At 41.5% G+C, this 22,392-nt stretch overlaps 1 protein-coding gene across 3 annotated transcripts in view; it reads left to right on the plus strand.

Annotated features, from left to right (window-relative positions):
- Positions 1–22,392, plus strand: part of Ctnnbl1 (catenin beta like 1) — a 153,828-nt gene that overhangs the window by 43,414 nt on the left and 88,022 nt on the right. For all 3 annotated transcript variants that reach the window (XM_048349167.1, XM_048349168.1, XM_048349166.1), the window contains 3 exons: positions 7,385–7,524; positions 14,532–14,629; positions 21,823–21,916. In XM_048349167.1, coding sequence (XP_048205124.1) covers positions 7,385–7,524; positions 14,532–14,629; positions 21,823–21,916 — 332 coding nt within the window. The remainder of the gene's footprint in view (positions 1–7,384; positions 7,525–14,531; positions 14,630–21,822; positions 21,917–22,392) is intronic.

Here is a 22,392-nt window from a genome sequence, read left to right on the forward strand (position 1 = left end):
TGACTGTCAGTGAAGTACCTGTTGTGCTGTGGCTACTCATGGACAGCTCTCATGTAGTCCATGTCATCTCCATTATGTCCCTGCTACTTGGAACCTAGGATTCATTGTGAGGAATTTCTGCTGTAGATTGGTAACACTGGAAATATAAGAAGACCAATTTAGTTCTTGTAATACCTGCCTCTCCTTTGCGCACTTGGTAGGTATTCTGGCATGTGGAGCAGGTTTTGGTCACCACCCCACCGTTCAGGTACTACATACTGATGTGCTGCTGTTCCAGCTTATAAGCTACTTTTAAGTAAAAAAAAAAATTTAATTAACAGTGCTTTTCCATTCAGACATAATATCTGTTATTCTAGTTTTTTTAAATTTGAACATGTAAAGTTAGAAATTATGCATAAAGGACTTTTTTTTTTTGTCATGTCAAAAAAGCAGTTAGGAAACGATACTGGGTTTTAACCTTGAGTTCTTGAATCCTTGCTAGTGTGGTGTCTTCCATATAACTCTTCAGACCAGTCAAGTACAATTAAGGTGAAAAGTGCTAGCCAGGCACCAGTGGCTCATGTCTGTAGTCCTAGCTACTCAGGATCATGGTTCAAAGTCATCCCAGGCAGGAAAGTTCTAATCTCCAATTAACCACCAAAAAACTGGAAATGGTGGAAGGCTAGCCTTGAGCAGAAAAGCTAAGGACAGTGACAAGGCTCTGAGTTCAAGCTCTAGTACTTGCACATAGGCACACAAAAGATGAAAATTACTAGAGCTTATTTGAATGACCTTTCCAGTTTATATCAGAAACATTCTGGCTTCTCCTATATACAATTGTCATTTTGATTGCATACCCAAAAGTGTCTCTTCATTTGTCTGCATTTCAGATTCAGTTGACAGTTCTTTCCCAGCCTCCTGCTGTATGATACTTCTTGCAAACGGCACATTAAGTAGAGTATGTTTCTTCCCTAGGAAACCCTTCTCTTCGTTTTTGGTCTCTTTTCAGTTTTAGGGTCCCTTTGCACTCTTAAATGATTGAGTCCCTGGAGTACTTCCCTCAGAGAATCCTAGAAGGGAACATGCAAGCACATATTCCATTAGCCATGATAGTGTCACATGTTGTGTAGCCCTCTCAAAGACTCCATTGTGTGCCCCTGAGAGAATAAGAATGAAAAAGAAAAACGGTATCTTAAAACACAGCTTTTATCTGACAGGGAGCCTTATACCTCTTCCCCCACTTCCCTTTTTCTCAAATCTCTAGTTACCTCTTGGCCACATCTGAAGTCCTGGGGGATTGCTGACTTAGTTGGGCTAAGGGAGCGTTAACATTGCCCCTGCACCAATTGCTGGTTGTGTGGTTGCATTTAGGACTCAGCAGTTTCTCTTGCTTTTGTCATATCGTGTTTTTGAACTTTGAGGTCTCTTGTGGTTTAAGGAGAACGTCCTGTTTGTGTGAAACAAATGTACATGAGCAGACTAGAGGAATATTCTCTGTCCTGTCAGGGATGACCCTATCTCAGCCTGCATAACTATTTAATATGCTTTCCTGTCACCTCTCTCCTATTTCCTCACCATGTTTGTGAGTCATGTAATATAGAAGGTATGAAAATCCCTTAAGTTGGCCCTTGGCAAATAGCAGTGTATGCTTTTAAATGGGGAGGCCAAGAAAATTGTCTTTGTGATGGCACAGCAAACTTGAGGGTACATAGATTCATTGGGTACCAACAATGGTATTGCTAAGTGCTGTATATGTGTAATCCTCCTCTAATTGAAGTAGGAAGATGAGGAAATCAAAGTTTAGAGATGGTTAGTTAATGTTCTGTCTTCCAGGATGAGATTGGGATGCTGAGTGCACTTCACTCGGATGTGCTAGACAGTACATAATAGATTTTTTACTTTTGTTTTAGGCTGGGAGCTGCAGGAGGTCAGAAAGTGGGATCATTTTGTTAGCTGCTTTATTCTCAGTACCTGGAACAGTGACTGGCACCAGATTGGAGCTTGGAACTACCTGTTGACCAACACTAACCCTGGTCACACCTAGCTCAGTCCTATTCCCAATTTGCAGCTTTTCCCAACATCCCTCAGTTATTCATGCAGCATCCAACCCAGTAGTATTTTTGTGCTGGTTCTCCCCCCCCACACCCACACCCACACACACACTTAAAAAAAATTGGCTCTCTTCTCATTTGTTTTGTTGATAATTTTCTAACTTTCTAAGCTGAAAATGTTATGGTTAACTCCATATACTTGGAAGTAGAATCATAAGGTAGAAAGGAAATAAGAGACCTGAGCGTTGGTGGCTCACACCTGTAATCCCAGCTGCTTAGGAGGCTGAGATCTGAGGATCGTGGTTCCAAGCCACTCTAGTAGAGTGCTCACCTTGAGCAAAAGAAGCTCAGGGACAGTGCCCAGGCTTTGAGTTCAAGCCCCAGAACAGATGCAAAACAAACAAAAAGAAACAAAACCAGAAAGGAAAGAAGGTATAGTCCATTCTTCCTTGTAAGTCTTTGTTTAGTGGTGCTGTGGATAGAACCCAGGGTCTTGCCCTTGCTAGACAAGTGCTCCTGCTGAGCCATACCCCTAGCCCTTGTTTAAGACTTATATTATTTTTGTTTTAAACTGTGCCTCACTCAATGCTAGATAAGCTGTCTACCACTCGAGCCCCTGGCTTTTTGTTTTTATATTGTTTTGACAGTTCTCCTGCCTTTGCACAAGATTGGGCAGGCCTAAAACTTAGTTCTCCCTCAACCTCCCGATTGCTGCTGTTTCAGGCACATGCCACCATGTCTGATGGGGTATTTTACTTATTTTTTTGTGCCAGTATTAGGGCTTGAACTCAGCTTCAAGCTCATGTCTGGCTTTTTTGCTCATAGCTGGTGCTCTACTCCTGGAGTCATGCCTCTCCATTTCTGAATTTTTGCTGGTTAGTTGAAGACAAGAGTTTTGTACATTTGTCTGCCTGGACTGCCTTTGAACTAATATCTTCAGATTGTTAGAATTACAGATACTAATCACTAGCAACTAGCTTATCTTATTTTACTTTGTTTCCCTTTATTAATTACCTTCAGTGACAAAGATCTAACTTGCCAAAGAAACCTGTCCTATCATTTGACATCATTTAAAGTCTGACTCTTCAGCTTTCAACTAAGAACAAGAAAGAATTTTAGCAAATTTTCATATGAGTGGGTATCTAGACTGTCAGTTGTATGTGACAGTCAGTTTCTACATCCCCACAGTGTGGTTCTGTAGCAGATACACAAAGTTTTAGGGTCATCTAGTTGCATGAGAACTTCCTTCCTTCTCCCTCTCTCCGCCCTGAAATCGCAGTAGCACTTTGGGTAGCAGTTTTCCCTTGTTAGGCCCCTCCCAATTTTCTGTGGTGGGCCAGATATGTACAAAAATAACCCTGTCCTGGCAGAATTATCTTGCAGTTCTAATTTGTGTTGCAAATTGATGGTGACCAACATTATCAAGTGCTCTCTACACTTGTGCTTTTATGAAACTGTGTCTTTCCCACATTGCACATTTATACTTGACTTTTTGGCTCAGTGTAGTTTTCAGTGTGGATCAGTGTTGCCTATCAGGGACTTTTGAATTGATTCTGTTAGCTGCTATGTTCACTGTCTCTTTGAGTTTTGTGTTATATGACATTTCCCAGTTTTGCCTTTTGTATGTTCACCAAGGTAATTGGTCATAAATAACAATATAATAAAGTAGTTGCTCTAAGCAGTCCAGAAGAAATAGTCCTGCAGAACACTATCAGAGACTTCTTTCTCATTAGGCTAAGACTAATTCACTAATTATCACCCAGATCCCTAGATCCTGCCCTAGTTTTCAGCACAATTTTACTTATTACTATTTTTTTTTTTAGTGCCAAGTTTTCCTTGCTAGTTTTTCCAGGTGTGTGGGATAAATCTTTTGTTGTTATTCTCCAAAATTAGAGTACTTAAAAACAACAACAACAAGAAAACCATGTGAGACAAATGAGTCTTATAGGTTTGGTAAGTCCACTTGGGTTCAGGAATTACGTAGTTTTGCTGTCTTATTTAATTTTTCAATCCTTGTCCACCAGCCCTTTTTGTTTGAGTGCTGAGGATGGAACCCAGGAACTCTTTATTTCCTGGCAAGCACTCTACCACTAAGCTACATCCCTATCCTTAAACCAGCCCTTCTGACTGCTATCTGATTGTGCTTTGGTCTCCACATTTCAGCTGATGGGTAACTAGTGATTTTTATTTATTTTTTGGTCCATCTTGGGAATTGAACTCTGGGCCTGGGTGCTGTCCCTGAGCTCTTTAGTTCAAGGCTGAGCCACAGCACCACTTCTGGTTTTCTGGTGGTTAATTGGAGATAAGAGTCTCATGGACTTTCCTACCCTGGCTGGCTCTGATCCTCGATCTTCAGATCTGAGTAGCTTGGATTACAGGTGTGAGCCACTGGCACCTGGCATAATTAGTGATTTAAAAATGATGTGGGTTTTTTTTTTTTGTAAGCACAGAAGAAGGAGTCTTAAAAAAGAATGGCATTAGGCTAGGTGTGGTGGTGCCCACCTAGTATTCAAGAGGCAGAGGCAGGAGGATTGTAAGTGTGAGGCCAGCTTGGACTATATAGTGAGTTTGAGGCCATACCTCCGAAAAACAAGGACTGGGTGTATGACAGTGGTAGAGCATTTGCATAGCATGTACAAAGTCCTGGGTTCAGTCCTCAGCACTGCAGGAAAGAAAAATAGAGTGCAGAGAGTCTTGATAAAACAACTATGCAATTCATTTTGGATAATAAGATAAAAGCAAAGAAGCATTGTTAAAAAACCAACAAGGGGATGTTTTGCAGTAGTAGACATGAAATGTACTATATAGCTTCAGTTGTATGAAGCATAGTCCTGGTCTAGCAGTGGAAAGCACAGAAAGATGAAATTATGCATTAAAATGTAGAATATGATGCATGACATTTTTTTCAAATGTGGGGAAAGGAATGGACAAACATTTATACAAACTAAAGTTTTATGTTTGTTCTATAATATATATTAAAATAATTTTTCAGATGGATTAAACATTTAAATATATGTAAACATGAAAATATACCATAAAATACGTTCCTCAGGATAAATAAAATAGAGTTCATAAACAAATATTTAACTACTTGAACTTTTGAAAAACCTTTATGTAAACAAACAAATAAACAGTATATATATTAAAGGGCAACTATTTTTCCTTTTTTGTAATATAATACTAATGTCCTTAAAATAGAGATCATTTGTAAGTCAATAAATAAGTACCCTGATTTTAAAATGATCAAAGAATAAATAACAGTAATAAATACTGGGAAAATGTAAGCTATATTAGTATCAGGAATGCATTGAAAAACACGTCTAATTTGTCATTGTGAATTGGAGGAGATTTTTAAGTGTGAATGTGGGGGAAATGGTCCCTTCATATATTTGCTAACTTTTTGGCAGAATATATCAAAACCTGTTAAGTCATGCATACTCTTTGACTTGGCATTTTCCTCACTAAGAATTTATCTTAGCAAAGTAATTATGAATGCGAGCATCTAAGTGTTATTTGTTATAGGGGAAAAAATGGAAGCCATCCGACTGCTGACAAAGGGGATTGGTTAAATAAATTACCATACCTCAACACAAGGGCATATACTATGTAGCTATTTAAAATGTATGATTTACAGCAGGAATTACAGATAAACAGTCTCCCGTGCACTCTGATCTATTAGTAGTCTCTTCTTGGAGTGCTGTGTTGAGAAAGATTCTAAAGCCAGGTCTGGGCTCAGTATAGGGCAGATGCTGTGCTTAGGGAGGGACTTTGCCTAGGTGAAAGAGAAGGAGAATGACTAGGAGCTGGCTTTTTCTGTTGTAGAAGAAATTCTAGTGATAGGGGAAGTTGTTCAGCTGAACAGCAATATCATGAGTATAGAGTGATAGACTACATAGTTTTACTTTTGAGTTAAAAATGACTCAGACTGGCATATTTTCAGTGTTTATTTTTATGAAGGATTATGGATGATTTCAACTCTTTGAGTGGTTTTTCTTTCCTCCGTTGTACTCAAAAAGTAATATTATATAATTAGAAAAACATATAAAAAGCTATGCTTATAAATCATAATGGAAAAAATAATGAGATATTGTCTAAAATTCAAAAGAATTGCATATATTCTCTAGATTTTGTTCCTCGGGGAATTCAGGTTTCTGGATTCTGATATCTGCCCAGTCTTCAACATCTGGATGTTGATGAGGCCCACTTGACTTTAGAAGTCCCTGCTTATTTGTGGTCTCCACAGTGGAATGGGCATCTGTAGACAGAATAGACAAAAGCTGGAGTTCCTATCTTCAAGAAGCTTTTGTTTTAGAAAAGTATTAATATGACTACAGAACAACAGCAGTAGCACAGTACAAGAGTGACAAGAACATAATACTTATGTAGTGGTTCTTAAATGCTAGACTTTGTTCTAAGTGCTTTGTATGATTTTTGCTTTTGCTCCTTACAGCAGCATTGTGGTGCACTTAACATTATTGTCACTATTTACGGATGAGAAACAGACCTTGAGAGTCTGGTTAGCTTAAGCTAGGTTCAAACCCAGACATCTGCACTGTGGAGTCTGTCTTGATGACTGCATCCTCTCCATCAGTCCCAATCCAGTACTGTTCGATGCGTTACATGTATTAGCTCATTTTCTTTGTAGAACAAACCTTCCTGCCTTGTTCTTCCAAGGCTTAATGGGCATTTCTTAGATGTCAGACACTAAGGGAAGGCATGCAGAGGGAATGCAAAATAATTTTGTGTTTAGGCAAAGACCCTGTGGGAAGGTTCAGTGTGGGCATGTGTGTGTGATGTCATGCTTTGGACGGTGTGATGGTGATTATGCATGCCAGACACTTAGGTCACCCTTGGGACCTGCCTCTGAGTCAGCACATTGGTGAGGTGGGAAGGGAGGAAAGGCATTTTTGTGTGTGTGTATGGAAAACCTGTCTGTCTTCCTTTGGGTGAGGGAAATAACTGGCTGTTGTTCAGAAGAGAGGAAACCTTCTTTGGATTAGTAGGATAGCTAGTCGAGTCCAATAAAAGAGGCAATGGTTGCTAATCCATAGGACCAGTGAGCAAATCATTTATTGCTGCAAAATGCTTTGAGAGCCTTAAAAGGCAACTATGACGGCAGAAGTAAGGGGACCCCTGTAATGAGATCTGAATCCAAGATTGATTTTTGTAATGAGGAAATCAATTTTCCAAGGAAATTGTGTGACAGTATGACGTTTGGATGAGTGTACTTCTTGGTTGGTCTGTCGTAGACACTTTGACAGATTGTCTCTGTCTGGATTGTGTTGCTGTTTGTCTCCTGTGTGCTGAGAGTGCCCTTTTTCTTTCAGTAATGCTGTCTTGTTCTCCTCCCCTAGGTTCATGGAATCCGAGCTAGATCTAAATGACATCATTCAAGAGATGCACGTGGTGGCCACCATGCCAGACCTGTATCACCTTCTGGTGGAGCTGAGTGCTGTGCAATCGCTTCTTGGGCTGCTCGGACACGATAATACAGATATCCTTCAGATCAGTCCTCAGTAGAAGGCTGACGCGGGGGAAATACTATTTACTCTCTTTTCTTGCCTGTCTCTGCTGATGTGTGCTGTCACGTCTGGTGTTCCATTTCCATTCAATTACCTTCCATTTTGAAACACACACTACTCTTTACTCAGAAACTGTTTTCTACCTCTTTACCAATCTTGGGCAAATCCTTAATTGTTTCATTTGCTCTTACTAGTATTAGAATTTATCATGATGTTTCTGTTTATACATGAACAGTATTGCTTTTCAGGATCTGAAATTGCAGGCTCTTTATTGAGAAAAGACCAGAAATATTTGAATGTGTTGAGCTAGATGACATTATACTAACAGATGGCTCAGTGGAATTGAGGCTAGAGAAGTCAGTGAACCATGGTGGAGAGTACATTGGATGTCAGAAGATGGAGAAGCATGTCTGTTTTATCCACTGCCATATTCCAGTTCTTTCAAATAACTGGTTACCCAATAAATAGGATTTTGTGTGTTGAATGAACATCAAGACAAGCTAACTTTCACTCCCATCTTCATTTCTTGTGCAAAATGCAGTGCCTCTTTACTAACAGTGTTCTCACCTGCAAAAGTAGAGTAACTTTGTCTTTCAGTGTTACTGAGAAGATCAGAAATTATAAGCATGCGGAACACATTTCCTGATACATAGTAGGCACTTAGTAAATGTTCCTTATAACTGAATTTGAGTCATGACTTCCAAAACCAATTTATACTTTGTCTTTGCCATCAAACGTGCAATCGTTTTTATGTAAAAGGCTTTTGATGTGCCTGTGGACAGGGTTATGTTCATTAAATCAGATTCTCTCCCAGATTTCCAAAGGTACGAGACAAATGTAGTTAGTCTGCTTGAGTGATATTCATGGGAAATCTGCTGCTGGTTCATGTTATTTTCATCTTTCTGGTAATCTCTCTCCTGAGAGCATGTCTGACTAGCTTCTTTCCTGCCTGATAATTCTCACAGAAATAAATCAGTGAATAATTGTAATGCAGGTTTCTTGAAGGACAATTTTAAGGTATTTCCGATGCTTTGTGTAATGTTGGTGTTAAGAATCACTCTGACAGTCCCCAGATTGGTGACTGTGTTTGCCAGAGTTTGCTGTGGGCTTCAAGGTTACATGAGAGCCCTAGTCAACTAGCTTGTTTCTGGGTGAGCTTGGTACAGTCTCAACCCCAGTCAGAAGATAGGCATCGAGTGCCTACTCAAAAGAGGCACGATGCTAGACTCTGTCCTAGATGGATCCTCAAGCAACATCAGTCAGTATCCTGGGTTTTTTTTTTTTTTAGTCAGTTTGGCCTGGCATAATGAAGTATCATAAACCAGGTGACTGGTAAATAACATAAATTGGGCTAGAGGCATAGCTCAAATGGTAGAGCTCTTGCCTAGCAGGTATGAGGATCCTAAGTTCTAACCCCAGTACTGCCTCTCCCTAAAACAACCCAATACTGTCACATTGGGAATGGGGTTACAGCATACTACTTTCAGGGAAGATGTAAACTTTCATTTTAGTAGAGGTCTGCCATATTACTGGCTCTATTTGAGGTACTAAGTGGTCCTCACAGATTTAGTGACTGAGCATTCTAGGGGTGACTTCTTCACCTTTTAATTTACCTGTAGAACAGTAGATTGCAAAATCTGACCAGGCCTTAACCTAGTGCCTTATTTGTTTTCTTCAGTGACAAGACTGAGGCCAAATGCTGAACAGCTAACTATGGAGGTCAAGGCTGGCAATCCAGGCCCAGGGCCCCAGCCCAGAGCACCTGCAGGGGCACAACTTCCCTGTGGGTTTTATGACAGCTTTGTCAGAAATTTTGTGATTCCCCCAATACACCTGTGGGTTAATAGTGAAATTACCTATTTTGTTTCTGGAAATAGCTCCCATTCTTATGGTTTTTCTTCTGGCTAACCAAACAATAGTAGCAGCTCTCCCGGGCTGCTGACTTTTTTTTTTTTTTTTTTTCCCTCTTCAGATTCTCCATCCTCACTCCTGCTGAGGAGAAGACTGACATGAGATGTGCAGCTCAGTATCAGCATATGAAAGGCAAGGGCACAGATGTTCTGAGTTGTTGTGTTCTGGTCTTTAAAAAGGAAAACAACAACACATCCTCCTATAATATCTTTGACAGACTGCCATTTCCCTCCTGTTTTGCTGACAGCTAAACTGTTTTCCCCCTTCTTCTATGCCAACCATCACCCAACTGCCCTAATGATATTTTTTAAATCTGATTTTTTAATTATGCCCTACATCACACTTAAAGTGCATTGGAAAATTTTTTTAATTACCTTAATTTTAATTAGATGCAGCAATTAGGGAAAATGTCATCCTCCTCCAGGTACAATTTTTCCTAAAAGTAGTTTCAGGAAAGGTTAGGCCCTCTTGACTTGCAGAAAACATATTCAATGCCAGTCGAAGAGTTGCTCTCCCCGGCACGTTGCACTCTGTTTCTTGTCTTATCTGTGATCTATAATGGAAATTTTTCTTCAGGAAACGGTTGTTAACAATTTACTGTTGTACGGCTGGAACTGCCCAAAACACCTTACCGTGAGTAAACAATTTCATGGCAGTCATGGCTTAAATTTTTTATCTTTTTAACTCTTCATTTATCACCCAGGACCATACATGGCTGGTTATGTTCCCAGCTAGCACAGGTCATCTTTGCTTTGTCCTTCTCGGAGAAAACATAAACTATAGGGATTTTAATTAGATCGGAGGCTGGTTTGTTGTAACCTTAAGAGGCAGTGGATGTGAGAACACAGCTTGCGCCTCGTCCTCTCAACCGTGAGAAGCAGCCTCAGAGTTGATTCTGGCGCTCTGCATCACTGCCGCTGGTGAAGGCTTGTCAGCGCTTCTATGCTGTCTTCCCCAGAGAGGCTGGAGCCCAGCCATGGCCAAGGGTTGGCTGCCGAGTGGAATTGTGCTCTGTAGTGTGTTCCTCACGCCGCCCTGTAGGGTTACTCTAAATGCCTTTAGAGGAGAGGATCTAGCTGTGGCTGCCATGCCAAAATGCTGCTTTTAAAAATAACGTCTATAAAGTTAATTATTTAAAGATGTGTAGAGGGCTGGGGATATGGCCTAGTGGCAAGAGTGCTTGCCTCCTATACATGAGGCCCTGGGTTCAATTCCCCAGCACCACATATACAGAAAACGGCCAGAAGTGGCGCTGTGGCTCAAGTGGCAGAGTGCTAACCTTGAGCAAAAAGAAGCCAGGGACAGTGCTCAGGCCCTGAGTCCAAGCCCCAGGACTGGCCAAAATAAATAAATAAATAAATAAAGATGTGTAGAGCCTCTCTCCTAGGAACTGTTAATTATTTGAAAATGAATCCAGAAGTGCATGTAAAGGTCCTTTTCAGGCTGGAGGGTGTGGTTCAGTGTTTCAGTGCTTGCTTAGACTTTGTGAAGACCTGGCCTTCATTCTCATCACTGCCAAAAACATTTTTAAATATAGTTAAAAATATTGTTAAAAACACAAGGATGGGTTCTTCTTCTTCTTTTTTTTTTTTTTGTCTGACTTTAAAATTTCTGTTTCCCTAAAGGAACAAAGAGGAATAAGACAAGGGGAAGATAAAAATCCCAAGTGGTAGCTGATCACCCCTTCTACTAGCAGAAGTAAAAAAAAAACAACCACCATGGCATCAAATTCATAACCATCCTGTTTGTATGTCACTTACTATGCTCTCAGCTTGAGTGATAAGTTAGTGGAATCCTTTCTACGGTCATTTTGGTAGATGACTGGTGTTTATTTGGTTCTTCTTTAGTATGATAAGTGTGTTGTGTACTTAGCAGAAAAACAAGAATTATCAACTACAGCTAAGAGCAGCATACTCAGATCACTACCCAATGGCAGGTATAGGCAGGACATGGCATTGGAACTCTGAGGTGAGGGGCATCTCTGGCTTGAGGCTGGTCAGGGAATTGAGGATTCCTGATGGAAAGATCCTGATGGAGTGGAGATTAAAGGCCATTTCAGCTTTGTTTTGTGGCCTCTACCTTTGCAGTGGAAACTGCCATTCTTCATATTCTAGAAGCTGATGGGGTGTGGTTAGCTCCTCATATAGTCACTGCCAACTGATCAGGATATTGAGTCTGTGGTTGTATGTATGTATAGAGTGTATGCATTTAGAAATCATGACTACCCTGCACTAAATACCAATGACCAAGTCATTGAAACCAAATTTATTCTCTTTCTACCTTTTGTGAGTCAGAATGAGATCTCATCATGGTGCTAGCATTACAGTGTATAGCCTGGTAATTCATAAGAACAGAATAACTAATTACAGTGCAGATCGTTGGTGCTAAGGGGGCAGCTTTTCGTGTTTAAATCATTTTAGGAAGTGGCCATGATGATCAGTGTCTTCTAAATTATGGTGTCATTTTCTCAGATTCTAGAAAGCCAAACTTGCAGAGTTGTCCATTTGTATTTTGTGAAGAATTACACTGTGGTGGGAATTTGGAAAAAAGGAGGTTTTTCTTAGATCAACAGGAATCAACGGAACTCGAGCAGTTTGGGTCTGAGAATGCTAAAGTGGAACAAACTGACTGAGACATATAATATCCCAGTGGGCACATACAATAGTCAAGGGTGCCTCGAGGCACAGACCCAGTGTTAATGAACAAGGATAGGGATGGGAAGGGTTTTGCCTCTAAGGGACTTTTTTCTAATTGGACTGGGAGGGATTTGATTCTTGCTCTGTTGCTTTCCTGGAAGCACTGTCTAACAAGACTTGCATACCACAAGCTGTTGTTTTTCTAGGACCTATTCTCATTTTGATACTTGCAGAATCAAAATTCTACCTACAAGAATTGATTCCTTTTTCTCATGTGTCACTAGACTTCCTTGGTAAAATATATTAATGAGCTACCCTTGTTTTCAGAGCCAGTTAAATATGCTCTGAAAAAAGGCAGATGAAGTGAAAAGCTAAAAACCTCATAATGTAACTTTTTATCTTAGTTTTAGGTGAAACCTATGACCCTGAAGATTACAGTGCTTATAGCCTGCTTTAGACATCTTCCTTGGGGTATAATAACACCCATTAATATTTAGTAGGTTATTAATGTTGAATGGGTGCACATTCTCCTTCATATCTGTTTGATTGAGAATTGGTACAAAATTGAGAGGCCAGGTGGGTACCAGTTACTCATGCTTATAATCTTAAGGACTCAAGAGGCTGAGAATCTCAGTTCTAAGCCAACCTGGGCTAAGAGATGCTTATTTCCAGTTCATCAGCAAAAAGCTGGTGTATTTTTTTTTTTTAAAGAAAAAAAGCAGTGTTAAGGTATGGCTCAAATGGTTGAACATCAGCTGAGAGCAAAAAAGCTGATAGAGAGCAGGAGACTCAGAGTTCAAGCCCCAGTCTTGAGGGGGTGGGAAAGAAAAAGAAACCAAGTTTATTGTAGAGAATTTTGCACCAACTGTTTTAAGAGGAAAAAACCATCATTTTGCCTCTGTTTGAAACTAGTCTGCATTAATTGAGCTATATCTAATGATTTTCCAACCTAGGAACAAAAAAATTTAAAAAATCCACATTTGTTGCATTAAATTAGTTATATCCTTGGAATGTATACTGGTTCATTTTCTTGAGAAACCCTTTCTGAAATGGCTTTTAAATGCTGTTCTGCATAATGAATCTTATTCTCTTCCTGATGTTGTTGTTTTTTTAAATAACTGTTCCTTGTGGACACTTATCAGTGAAGATTAATAAGATTAGCATTCACACACAAACAAAAAGCTTAACGTTCAGTTTTTGTACTAAGACTCTTAAGTGGGATCATGCCAAAAGCAAATACCTGAAGCCAACAAATAGAGAAGTAAACACTGCTCTTTCTCCAAGAGCCATTGTGTTATATACCATTTTGTGCCCAGCTGGTCTTTTCTGTTTCATTGTTACACTAGCTTATTGCCCCAATAGTGGACGGTTACAGAGGGAGGGTGTGGGGTGGCCCTTCTGCTCGACATGACAAAATAGGCTATCAAAAACTGTGTTTTAGTAATTCGTGGAGAGACAGGCTCTCTGTTTTCCTATTATACTTGGACAGGAGAGCTTTTACCTTGTGAAATGAAATTGTAACTACAGTGGAAAAGCCTATCACCCATGCCAGCGTCTGCTTGTGAAGAAAGGCTGGACAGGTGGCAGACCAAGCCAAATTCTCTCATCAAGATTGAGAGTTCATTTGTCGATCTTTACTTCCGGTTCTCATTCCTCTTTCTAGTGTTCAAATGACCTTTTGTCTTCTGGGTCATGTTACATTACCTAGGAGTTGATGGTCATTATTATGGCTCCATCACTGCCTTGCTGAAATGCTGTTCCATGAAAATTGGGAATTTATGTAAAATCATTTAGTGGTAGGATTGATGAGATGTTTGCCAGTCCTGGTGAGTAGTTGATTTTCTATTTGACTTCTCAACTGAGGCAGGAAAGCAGACGGTGAGATAATTCACTCGGACGTTACAAGAAATGACCTCTCTCGTTGAACGTTAGGTATTGTTCCTATATAAAATTACCACCATTGTCAATTTTTCCCCCTCTCCTATTCCCAAATGAGTATTGTTCTGCCTTGTCTCTGAAGATTCCTTGGTGAACTCTGGCTACTGCTACTGCTACTACTTTCAGAGGTGAAATGAGCCAGATACGGAAGATTATACTTAGTTTTAAGAGTTTATGGGAAATTATAAGAGATGTTGGCCTGTTTCTCACTGGAAGAGAGACCTCCCAAGTGATCTGTTTCAAGTTTGAAATTCATAAAAATGGAGTGGACTAAGTTACCAGGAAGGAAAGCATAAGGGAAGAGGCAGTGAGTCACTTGACAGCATTTGGTGAACTCCCACCATGAGAGGAAAGAACCTTGATGAAGAAAAGCTAATGACACCAAAGTGTACTAAAGATTAGTAGTGCTGAAGCAGTTGGTGAAGACACAGAGGGAACTGAGGGTTTTAATGAAACATTGGTGAGTTTCAATAGATGTCCTTAACACCTTCCACATGTGTCCATCGCCGTGGTTGATTTGCTTCAGGAACTGACAGACATAGACACCCTCCATGAGAGTGAAGAAGGAGCAGAAGTTCTCATTGATGCTCTGGTAAGTCATCTATCCCTCTTGGGACTTCACAGCTTTACACACCCCCACCATTGTATCTGAGTGGTGACTATGTCTGTGACCAGGCTGGATGGAAGGAGTAAGAAGTAGAAATACTGCTTGTGGGCCATTGTTCTGTAGGATTGTAAGAAGGGGCTGACAATGGTGGTGAAATATATGCACTGGGCAGACCATTTCTCATTCTGCTAGCTCTGTTTAATCCCCACACCTTTCTAGAAGGTAGTATTCCTGCTTTTTCCATGAAGAGCTCTGAAGCCAAGACATAAAACAGGCAGACAATTTTGCCCTTGGTCATAGAGCTGGGATTTGAGCCTGTGTTCTCTTTAATTTTCTCTTCTTGTCTTTGCCCCATGCATTGGGTTACTGCTGCCCTTTTCCCCAAAGAGCTCTCATAGATATTTGCTTTGTCTTCTAGGCTTTATATTACCAATGTCAGTGAGGACAGCTATTATTATTACTTATTTTACAGGTAAGTCATCAGGAGGGAATTGGAGAATGTTAAAAATAAGACAACACTTAAAGCTTATGTAGGCCAGAGTTGTACCGCAGCATCAATGACAGACAGGTTTGTGGGGTTTCCACATTCCTCTTCTGAGTAGCCTAGGCAAGGCCTCAGACTTCTTCAGGCTTCATTCCAGGCAGCAGCCAGGTCCTTTCTAGTCTAAACACCTGACATGCGGTCACCTACATCAGAGGCCTCTCACTGGGTTACTCAGCCAGCCCTGTGTCCACTGAGATTAGAGCTCACATGTTCTGATCCCCACCACCCATACTTTAGGCAGATCCTCACCTGTGACCAGAGAGGATTCTAGGCTGAAAATGTTCCACAGCTGACCAGTGGCAGAGGTGGGTGGGCCCTGATTCTGCCTGCAGAGCTAAGTCCCCCCCACCCCTCCACTTCCCTCCTTGGGGCATTACAAACCATCTTTTTCTTCTGTTGTCTTCCTCTGCTTTTTTCCCTCTGGGAAGAAATGGTAGCACATGGTGAGTCTGTTTTGCAGAGTTTATCAGAAATCACCACAGCTGCTTGTGGTAGAAGCACCCAGTGCTTGTGAGGCCGCTTTCTAGACCCACCTAAGACCTACTGACTTAGGACTGCTGGACACATGGCCTACCTCTTTCCCACCCTTTATTGCCCCCCCCCACCCCCTCATGCTGGGCTTATGGCTGGCATTTGGTGTAGGAAGGGTAAGTGCTATCTCACAGAGAGCCAGGCTGGGCTCCAGCAGAGCCATGTCTATCCAGGATGGAAATTTCTATGGCCGATTCTCTTTCAAGTTTCTTCTTAGAGCCGACCACCACTTTTTGTAGAATTCAGGACCTTTCTTTTTACTTGGAATCACTGTGCAGAAAGAAAATGATACTGCCGGGGGCCTTTTGTTTTGAGGAGCATCTGAAGGAAGGCTGTGGCACTTGCTCCTACATCATGTCCCTACAGTGTCATTTATGCAGTCTTACCTTCCAGAGGTTAATTACAGTGGCCCTGAGCGCGCCTTCCTGCCTGGTCCCTGGGTTGATTTTAATTACTCTCCTCTGCCTCTGTGAATGAAGAAGACAAGAGAGGAACAGCTAGCCTGGCAGCTGCGTGTAAAACCTACCCAGAAGCAGCAATTCACACAAAAGCCCCCTTTGTGTTTTCTGTGTTGCCAGGCCCACCAACAAAGGCTGAATCTTGCAGATTTTATTGTCTGGGAAAAAAAAAAAAGCAGTTCTTCCTCAGTCTGGGGAGCCATTAAATAGCTGTTGTACAGGGTTTTCTGTTTGTTTAGGTTTTTATGATTATATTATTTTAAGATTCTGACTCTTACAGCCTTATTCTGGTGGGGCTGATGTGAACCACAAGCATTGAATGTGCTGGACTCTGATATATTATTTACTTGTTTGCAACCAGTGAGAAGCCATCAGTAAATATCAGAGAGCATAGCCAGCAAGTAGTCTTCCATTTATTTTTCCTACCCTTGTGCCACATTCAGGAAGAAGTTTGATAAGTATTCTCATATATCGAGGCTTGGTTTGTCTTTGTAGTTTTAATTTGGGGCCAATATCGGAGGCCCAGAATTGCTGGAGCAGGGGCTAGAGGGCATGTGGCAGGATTTATTGTTGTGTGCAGGTTGTGGTTATTGCCTCGGTCTTCCTCCCAGTTGGAAGTCCCAAACAATAGACTAGCACATTTGTGGGGAAAGAGTGTTAGCCTCACATTCTTGGAGACCTTTGGAGTTTTAAATTTTTGGTTCCCATCTACTGCTGCTTCCTCTCATAGAAAAAGTGAATATTTGTGCTGTGGAGCAGTCTGTTTCAGAGATTGGAAGAGAGACTCCTGGAAAGCAGTAAACATGATGCTGCATTGCCTTGGTGACAGTTTTCTGGCTCATCTTCTCCAAAGACAACTGGGACTCCTTGAGGGCAGTGATTAGGCCTCAGTCACTTATGTTCCCACAGTTGCCCTGGCCTTAACCCACCCAGCCTTTGCTCAGCTTGCCTGCCACTTAGCTGCCTTCTTTCCCAGGCTGCCCAGAACCTTTCTTCTCTTCCCTTCAAGCCTACCTTAAAGCTTAGTTCTTCTCTTTGAGGCTTTTCCAAATGTAGCACCTCAGCAGAATTTGTGCTAGCCTAGTACCTGTACATCCTGGAACTTGTCATGTTGAATTATAAACAGATGTGGATAAGTTTGTCGTTCCTGGGTGGCAGCTCTGTCACTTACCCACTGTGTGTCCTGGGGAAAATTGCCTAACCTCTCCACACTCTGCCTTCCATCTGCAACATGGCGATAAAAGGAGTGCTTATCTCACCTCACCGATGTAAGGAATCAGTGAGATACTTAATAAGTCTTTAGAACAGTCTAGCACTGAGAAACACCCAATAAATGTTGGTCATTATCATTGTAAAGGCATCACACCTGGCAGATATTCAGCACTTAGTAAATGTCAAGTTAAGATGATAAGTGTCATCTGCCACACGATGAGAGGTTGGTGAATGTGTGCTGAACTAAAATACTTTTTCAGCTAAAAAAAAAAAAAGCTTCAAAAACACTTTGAATATATATTCAGAAAATTATTTTGATGACATGGGCCTAATGAAGACATGCAAAGATTAATGTTTAGTTGTTTTTAAAATAAGTGCTGTTACCAAGGCAGAATGTTGAGAATGTGGTGAGAAAAGCAGCTTCTGTGAGCATGAAGGGGAGGGTGTGGTCAGTTACTATGGGAATGGTCAGGGAGGACTGCGGAGCTATATGTGTTGGCCATGTTCTCCAAAGCAAGACATAGACACCAGGGTGTATAGAGGGGCCACCCCAGCACATGTAGAAGGGCAGCCGGGTTGTGAGGCTGGCTCAGGCCACCATGTGATAGAAAGTGTTTTGCAGAAGTGGCTTTGATGTGGATAGCTGCGGGACTGACCTCCCCCATCTACCCCTCCCCCCCATCCCCGCTCTCAGCTAACCACTTTTAAATGTTGAACTTTGAGCTCTGCCTTTTTAGCTGAGACTTGGTTGGCATGCTATTTGTGCTGCTCAGCTAGGCTGAGCTAGGCATGTTTTGTGTTGTGGTAAAGATACTTGCTATGTGAATTTGTGGATCCTGTCCTTTCCCATATCCATGAATGTTCTCGTCTTCACCCATTTTTGTTCCTCAGCAGAATCTAAACTTGTTCATTTGTTCACCCAGTGTTTACTGAGTGTTTGGCATGTTCCTCATCTTGGAACTAGAGCACTTATAGCTCTGAGTAAGACTGACAGCGTCTCTGCTTCGGGAGAGAGAAATGGGAACTAAGTAAAGAGGAAAGCTGCTGGTAGTGATTTTGTGTTACACAGAGAATTAAAATTGAGTGAAGTGATGTCAAGTGCCCAGAGGTCAGGTTAAATTGAATTGTCAGGAAAGACCTGAGCTCTGGGTTCAGAAGTAGCCCGCTGTTCAGAATGACCAAGAGCATAGTGGGAAAAGGGCAAAGACAGACAAGAATGAGCTTGGCACAGTTAAGGAACAGAGAAGGGGCCATCCTGGGCCGGGCACTGTAGACCTCAGTGGGATTGCTAGCATGCCCAGGTTGTAGGCCAGGGATTGGGTAACAATTTCATTGAAAATTTGGGAAAGATCCCTTTGGTGGCTATGAGAAATGGGTTGGGGAGAGTAGAAGCTAAAATGTCACTAGCTAGGAAACAGTAGGCCAGAGTTTTGTATTATGACCATATTACTATGTATCTATCCCTAAAACCTGTTTGTTCAAGATTGCATGGGAACTAGGCATGGTTGTGTATGCCAGGAAGGCTGAGTTAAGAGGATTGTGAGTTCAAGACTAGTCTGGGCTACAGAGCTAGAGCTATATACAGCCTAGAACTGTATTAGCAACACTATGCCTCAAAAAGAAACCATGAATATGGAGTTTCATTTTTATATTATTTTTTAAATATGGAATTTCTAAAACTTGTGTTAAGAAAGAAAAAACCCTTTCTGGTCTAACTCTTGAGAACATATACCAGATAGAAAAATAATCCTCCTTCAAACCCTCTCATCTGTCTCTTTATTTCTTCCTCTTCTCTTATATCCACCCTCTTTGGTCAAGTGGAAAAAAAGATGTGTGATCATGCCCTTGAACTTTGTCTCAGTAAGACCTGTACTATTTTCTGGAGACCTGCTAACAAGCAGAAACAAGCAGTGACTTATCAGAAAACATCCTAATTTCCAAAACCAGAGTGACTCTGGCTGATGCTTTAATCCCTGAGCCGAATTTGTTTTTAGTTTCAGACTTCGTCACAGGTCTAGAAAATTGAAGGTAGACCCGAGGGGTTAGAGGAAGTAGGACAGAATGCTAATTTGTACTTCTTACTAGGTGATATCCAGAGCCATGCATAATATAAATACTTTCCAAGGGTTTTCTGAGCTAAATGTATTTTGACTGCTTGTGGCTCTCCTGCAATCAGATAAAATTGCATTTAACCCAGCTAAACATAAAGTTTCACACTTTGCAAGCTTAAAAAGGCTCCCTGTTAGAAGTTAGATTTCTGTAACAAGAAAAAAGATTTTCCTCTAGCCAGATACCCATTATCCATAAGCATTCAGCCCCAGGATTTAAGCACGTTGCTCACTGCCACTGTCTCTGATAGTTTCCAGACTGCAGAAATGGGAAGCATAAGTAAGAATCAAGGAAAAGAGGAAAAAATAATGCAGATAAAGTAGCAATAAGCAGTGGAAATGCACAAAGCAGTGTGCAAAACGACAGGCACAGCTGAGTGGCAGTGTCTGCTGCGTTAGGATTTGGGGAGATTAGATGTTTTAGGGGAAAACAAGCTGTGACATGGTTCCTACTCATCCCCAGATGTTTTTTTGTTTTCTCTCACATGCCCAAATTATCCAATTAATTAAGGAAACATTGCATTGGATTTCTTTGGCGAAGCTTTGTTGGCTGTGAGATTTGAGCAACATTGTGTGTCTCGGCATAAGGGGACGAACAACTCTTCTAAGCTCTTCTATATATGGTACCCTCAGTTCTGCAGGGTTCCCTTCCCTCTCATATGGCCTTGTTGTCCCACCCCCTCACCCCTGGGGTGCAAAGGAGAGCTCCAAAAGAGTCATTCACTTGTGATTCAGGTGTCACAAATTGGTCTATAATTTCAGCTTTCCCCCTTGTCCATATGTTGCCCTTGAGTCTCACCAAGAAAGAGGCCTCATTTCAAGGCCTTTTGCCATTGAAACATTCCCCCTTGTCATTGCTGATGCACACAGGCTCAAATGTGTTGCTCTGAAGAGTGCCTGCCTTCCACACAAGTGCCAGTTGAATGAGGTAATTTCTTCTCTTTTTTTCCTTTTATTTCTCTCCTTTCCAAAGAGTGGGGCACAGTGCAGAAAAATAGGTTTCAGAATTGGTCATGTTTGTTACCAGCTTTGTGACTTTGACCTGGCCAGTTAACTTCCCCGAGCCTTTGTTTTCTTTCCTACAAAAGCTGTAAGGATTAAGTGAGGATAAGCAGCCTATGTGAGCCAGTTACCATGCACCCAGTAAGTGATCCATTGATTTATTTAGATTTCTTTAGAGTCTTGAGTTTCTGCTGTGTGTGGCACTGGCCTGGACTTTGAAAGGTAGGCCAAAGCAATGGAGATGAGGTGCCTACCTTCAAGGAACATGGTTTGTTCTTAGCCAATGGGCCTCTGAGTGGTGCATAATCAAATGTGTGGGAGGGAAGAATACTGGCCGAGATTTTAACTCTACTGGACTTTTTTAGCTGCTATGGCATGCCACTTTTCCCCATAATCTTTGAATACATGTAGTGTCGCCTCTACTTTCTAAATGAGGGAAGTGAGGTGCTGGGAATGGGTACATCATAAGTATGAAGAAAATGAGGACTGTCCTTAGTTATCCTCCCTGGCTTGTCTTAGGGTTGCTGGGAGGTAGTCCCCTGAACCCTCGGGCTGTGCCCAGGAGTCAGTGCAGGGTAGGAGCAGGTAAAGCATCATTTCACTTGGGAAGATGCAACTGGCTTAGACCTGCTACCACTGCCCAGCATATCAGCTGTGTGATATAACTGCTGCTGGTTTCCTGTGGATCGTAACACATGTGAATCAAATTAGAGAAAATGACAACTTTGATGAGGAAACGAGATCGTTTTGAGAAAGAGAAAGGGTGACATTGTCCAAAAGGAAATGTACTCTTGTTTATGTAACTGTAACCCCTCTGTACATCACCTTTACAATAACAATTTAAAAAGTAATAGTTTTTTAAAAGTTTGGCTTGGAATGTTAGAATGTATACAGTTTTTGATCATCAACTTTGAGGTCAGCATAAAGTGGGGCTGGTAAGCCACCTTCGCACTGAGCATCCCGGGTGCTACAGTCTAGAAATGTGTGTTAGTGTGCATGAACTGTTGGTGTGACTCACACTGGTGTGGAGGTGCCTCTGAGGAGGAGAAAGGGCCAGGCTTGGTTTCAGGTATGTCTATTGCTCACTAACTTTGTAACTTTGAGTTTTCCTTTGTCTCCTTCAGCTTTCATGTGCTCCTAAGTTAGGAGTTGGAATGCCGCCCTTTCCTTGTTCTGGGGCCCTTTATAATGTCCAATGTACAAGGCGCATTGTAAACCACAGCTGCTCGTTTACTTTGTTAGTGAAGCTATAAATAGGAACGTTGGAGGACCGATCGTGACCTGTGTCCCTCCCTCTCTCCCTTTGCTTCTCTGTTCCTGCAGGTGGATGGGCAGGTGGTGGCGTTGCTGGTGCAGAATCTGGAGCGCCTGGATGAGTCTGTGCGGGAGGAGGCAGATGGTGTCCACAACACCTTGGGTGAGTGGCAGGTGCCTGTGCTGAGCTTAGTCCTCCTGATCTGAGCTTGGTATTCCTTCCTGCATAACCCAGTCAATGGCTGGAGTGTTTTCTTTCCTTCTGCTCCGAAACTGCCTTTTGAGAAAAGAAGACCTGTGTGTACATTTCATATAACTGCAGCTTTGGCTTGGCTTGTAGGTAATAAAAGCAGAAATCCACAAAGTAGGTAACCTTTCAAGACAAAACGTGCTGCCTGCTAGGTTTTATCAGGCCTCTTTCTCCAAAGTTAGGATGAAATCCATGCAGGATTCCATCCCCTGTTCTTTGGAAAGTACATATTTAAAAAATTTAAATCATTTTGTGTTAGTTTTTCTTACCAGTTTCCTTCAGAGAAATTATAAACTTTTGAGCAGCTCTGAATCTTTTGGGAAAGGGTATTTTCTTTGCAAAAGAGCTGGTGTTCCTTTGTCTTCTTATGCACAGGTCTATGTAAACTC

This window comes from Perognathus longimembris, chromosome 6 (assembly GCF_023159225.1).
Source record: "Perognathus longimembris pacificus isolate PPM17 chromosome 6, ASM2315922v1, whole genome shotgun sequence".
Lineage (NCBI taxonomy): Eukaryota > Metazoa > Chordata > Mammalia > Rodentia > Heteromyidae > Perognathus > Perognathus longimembris.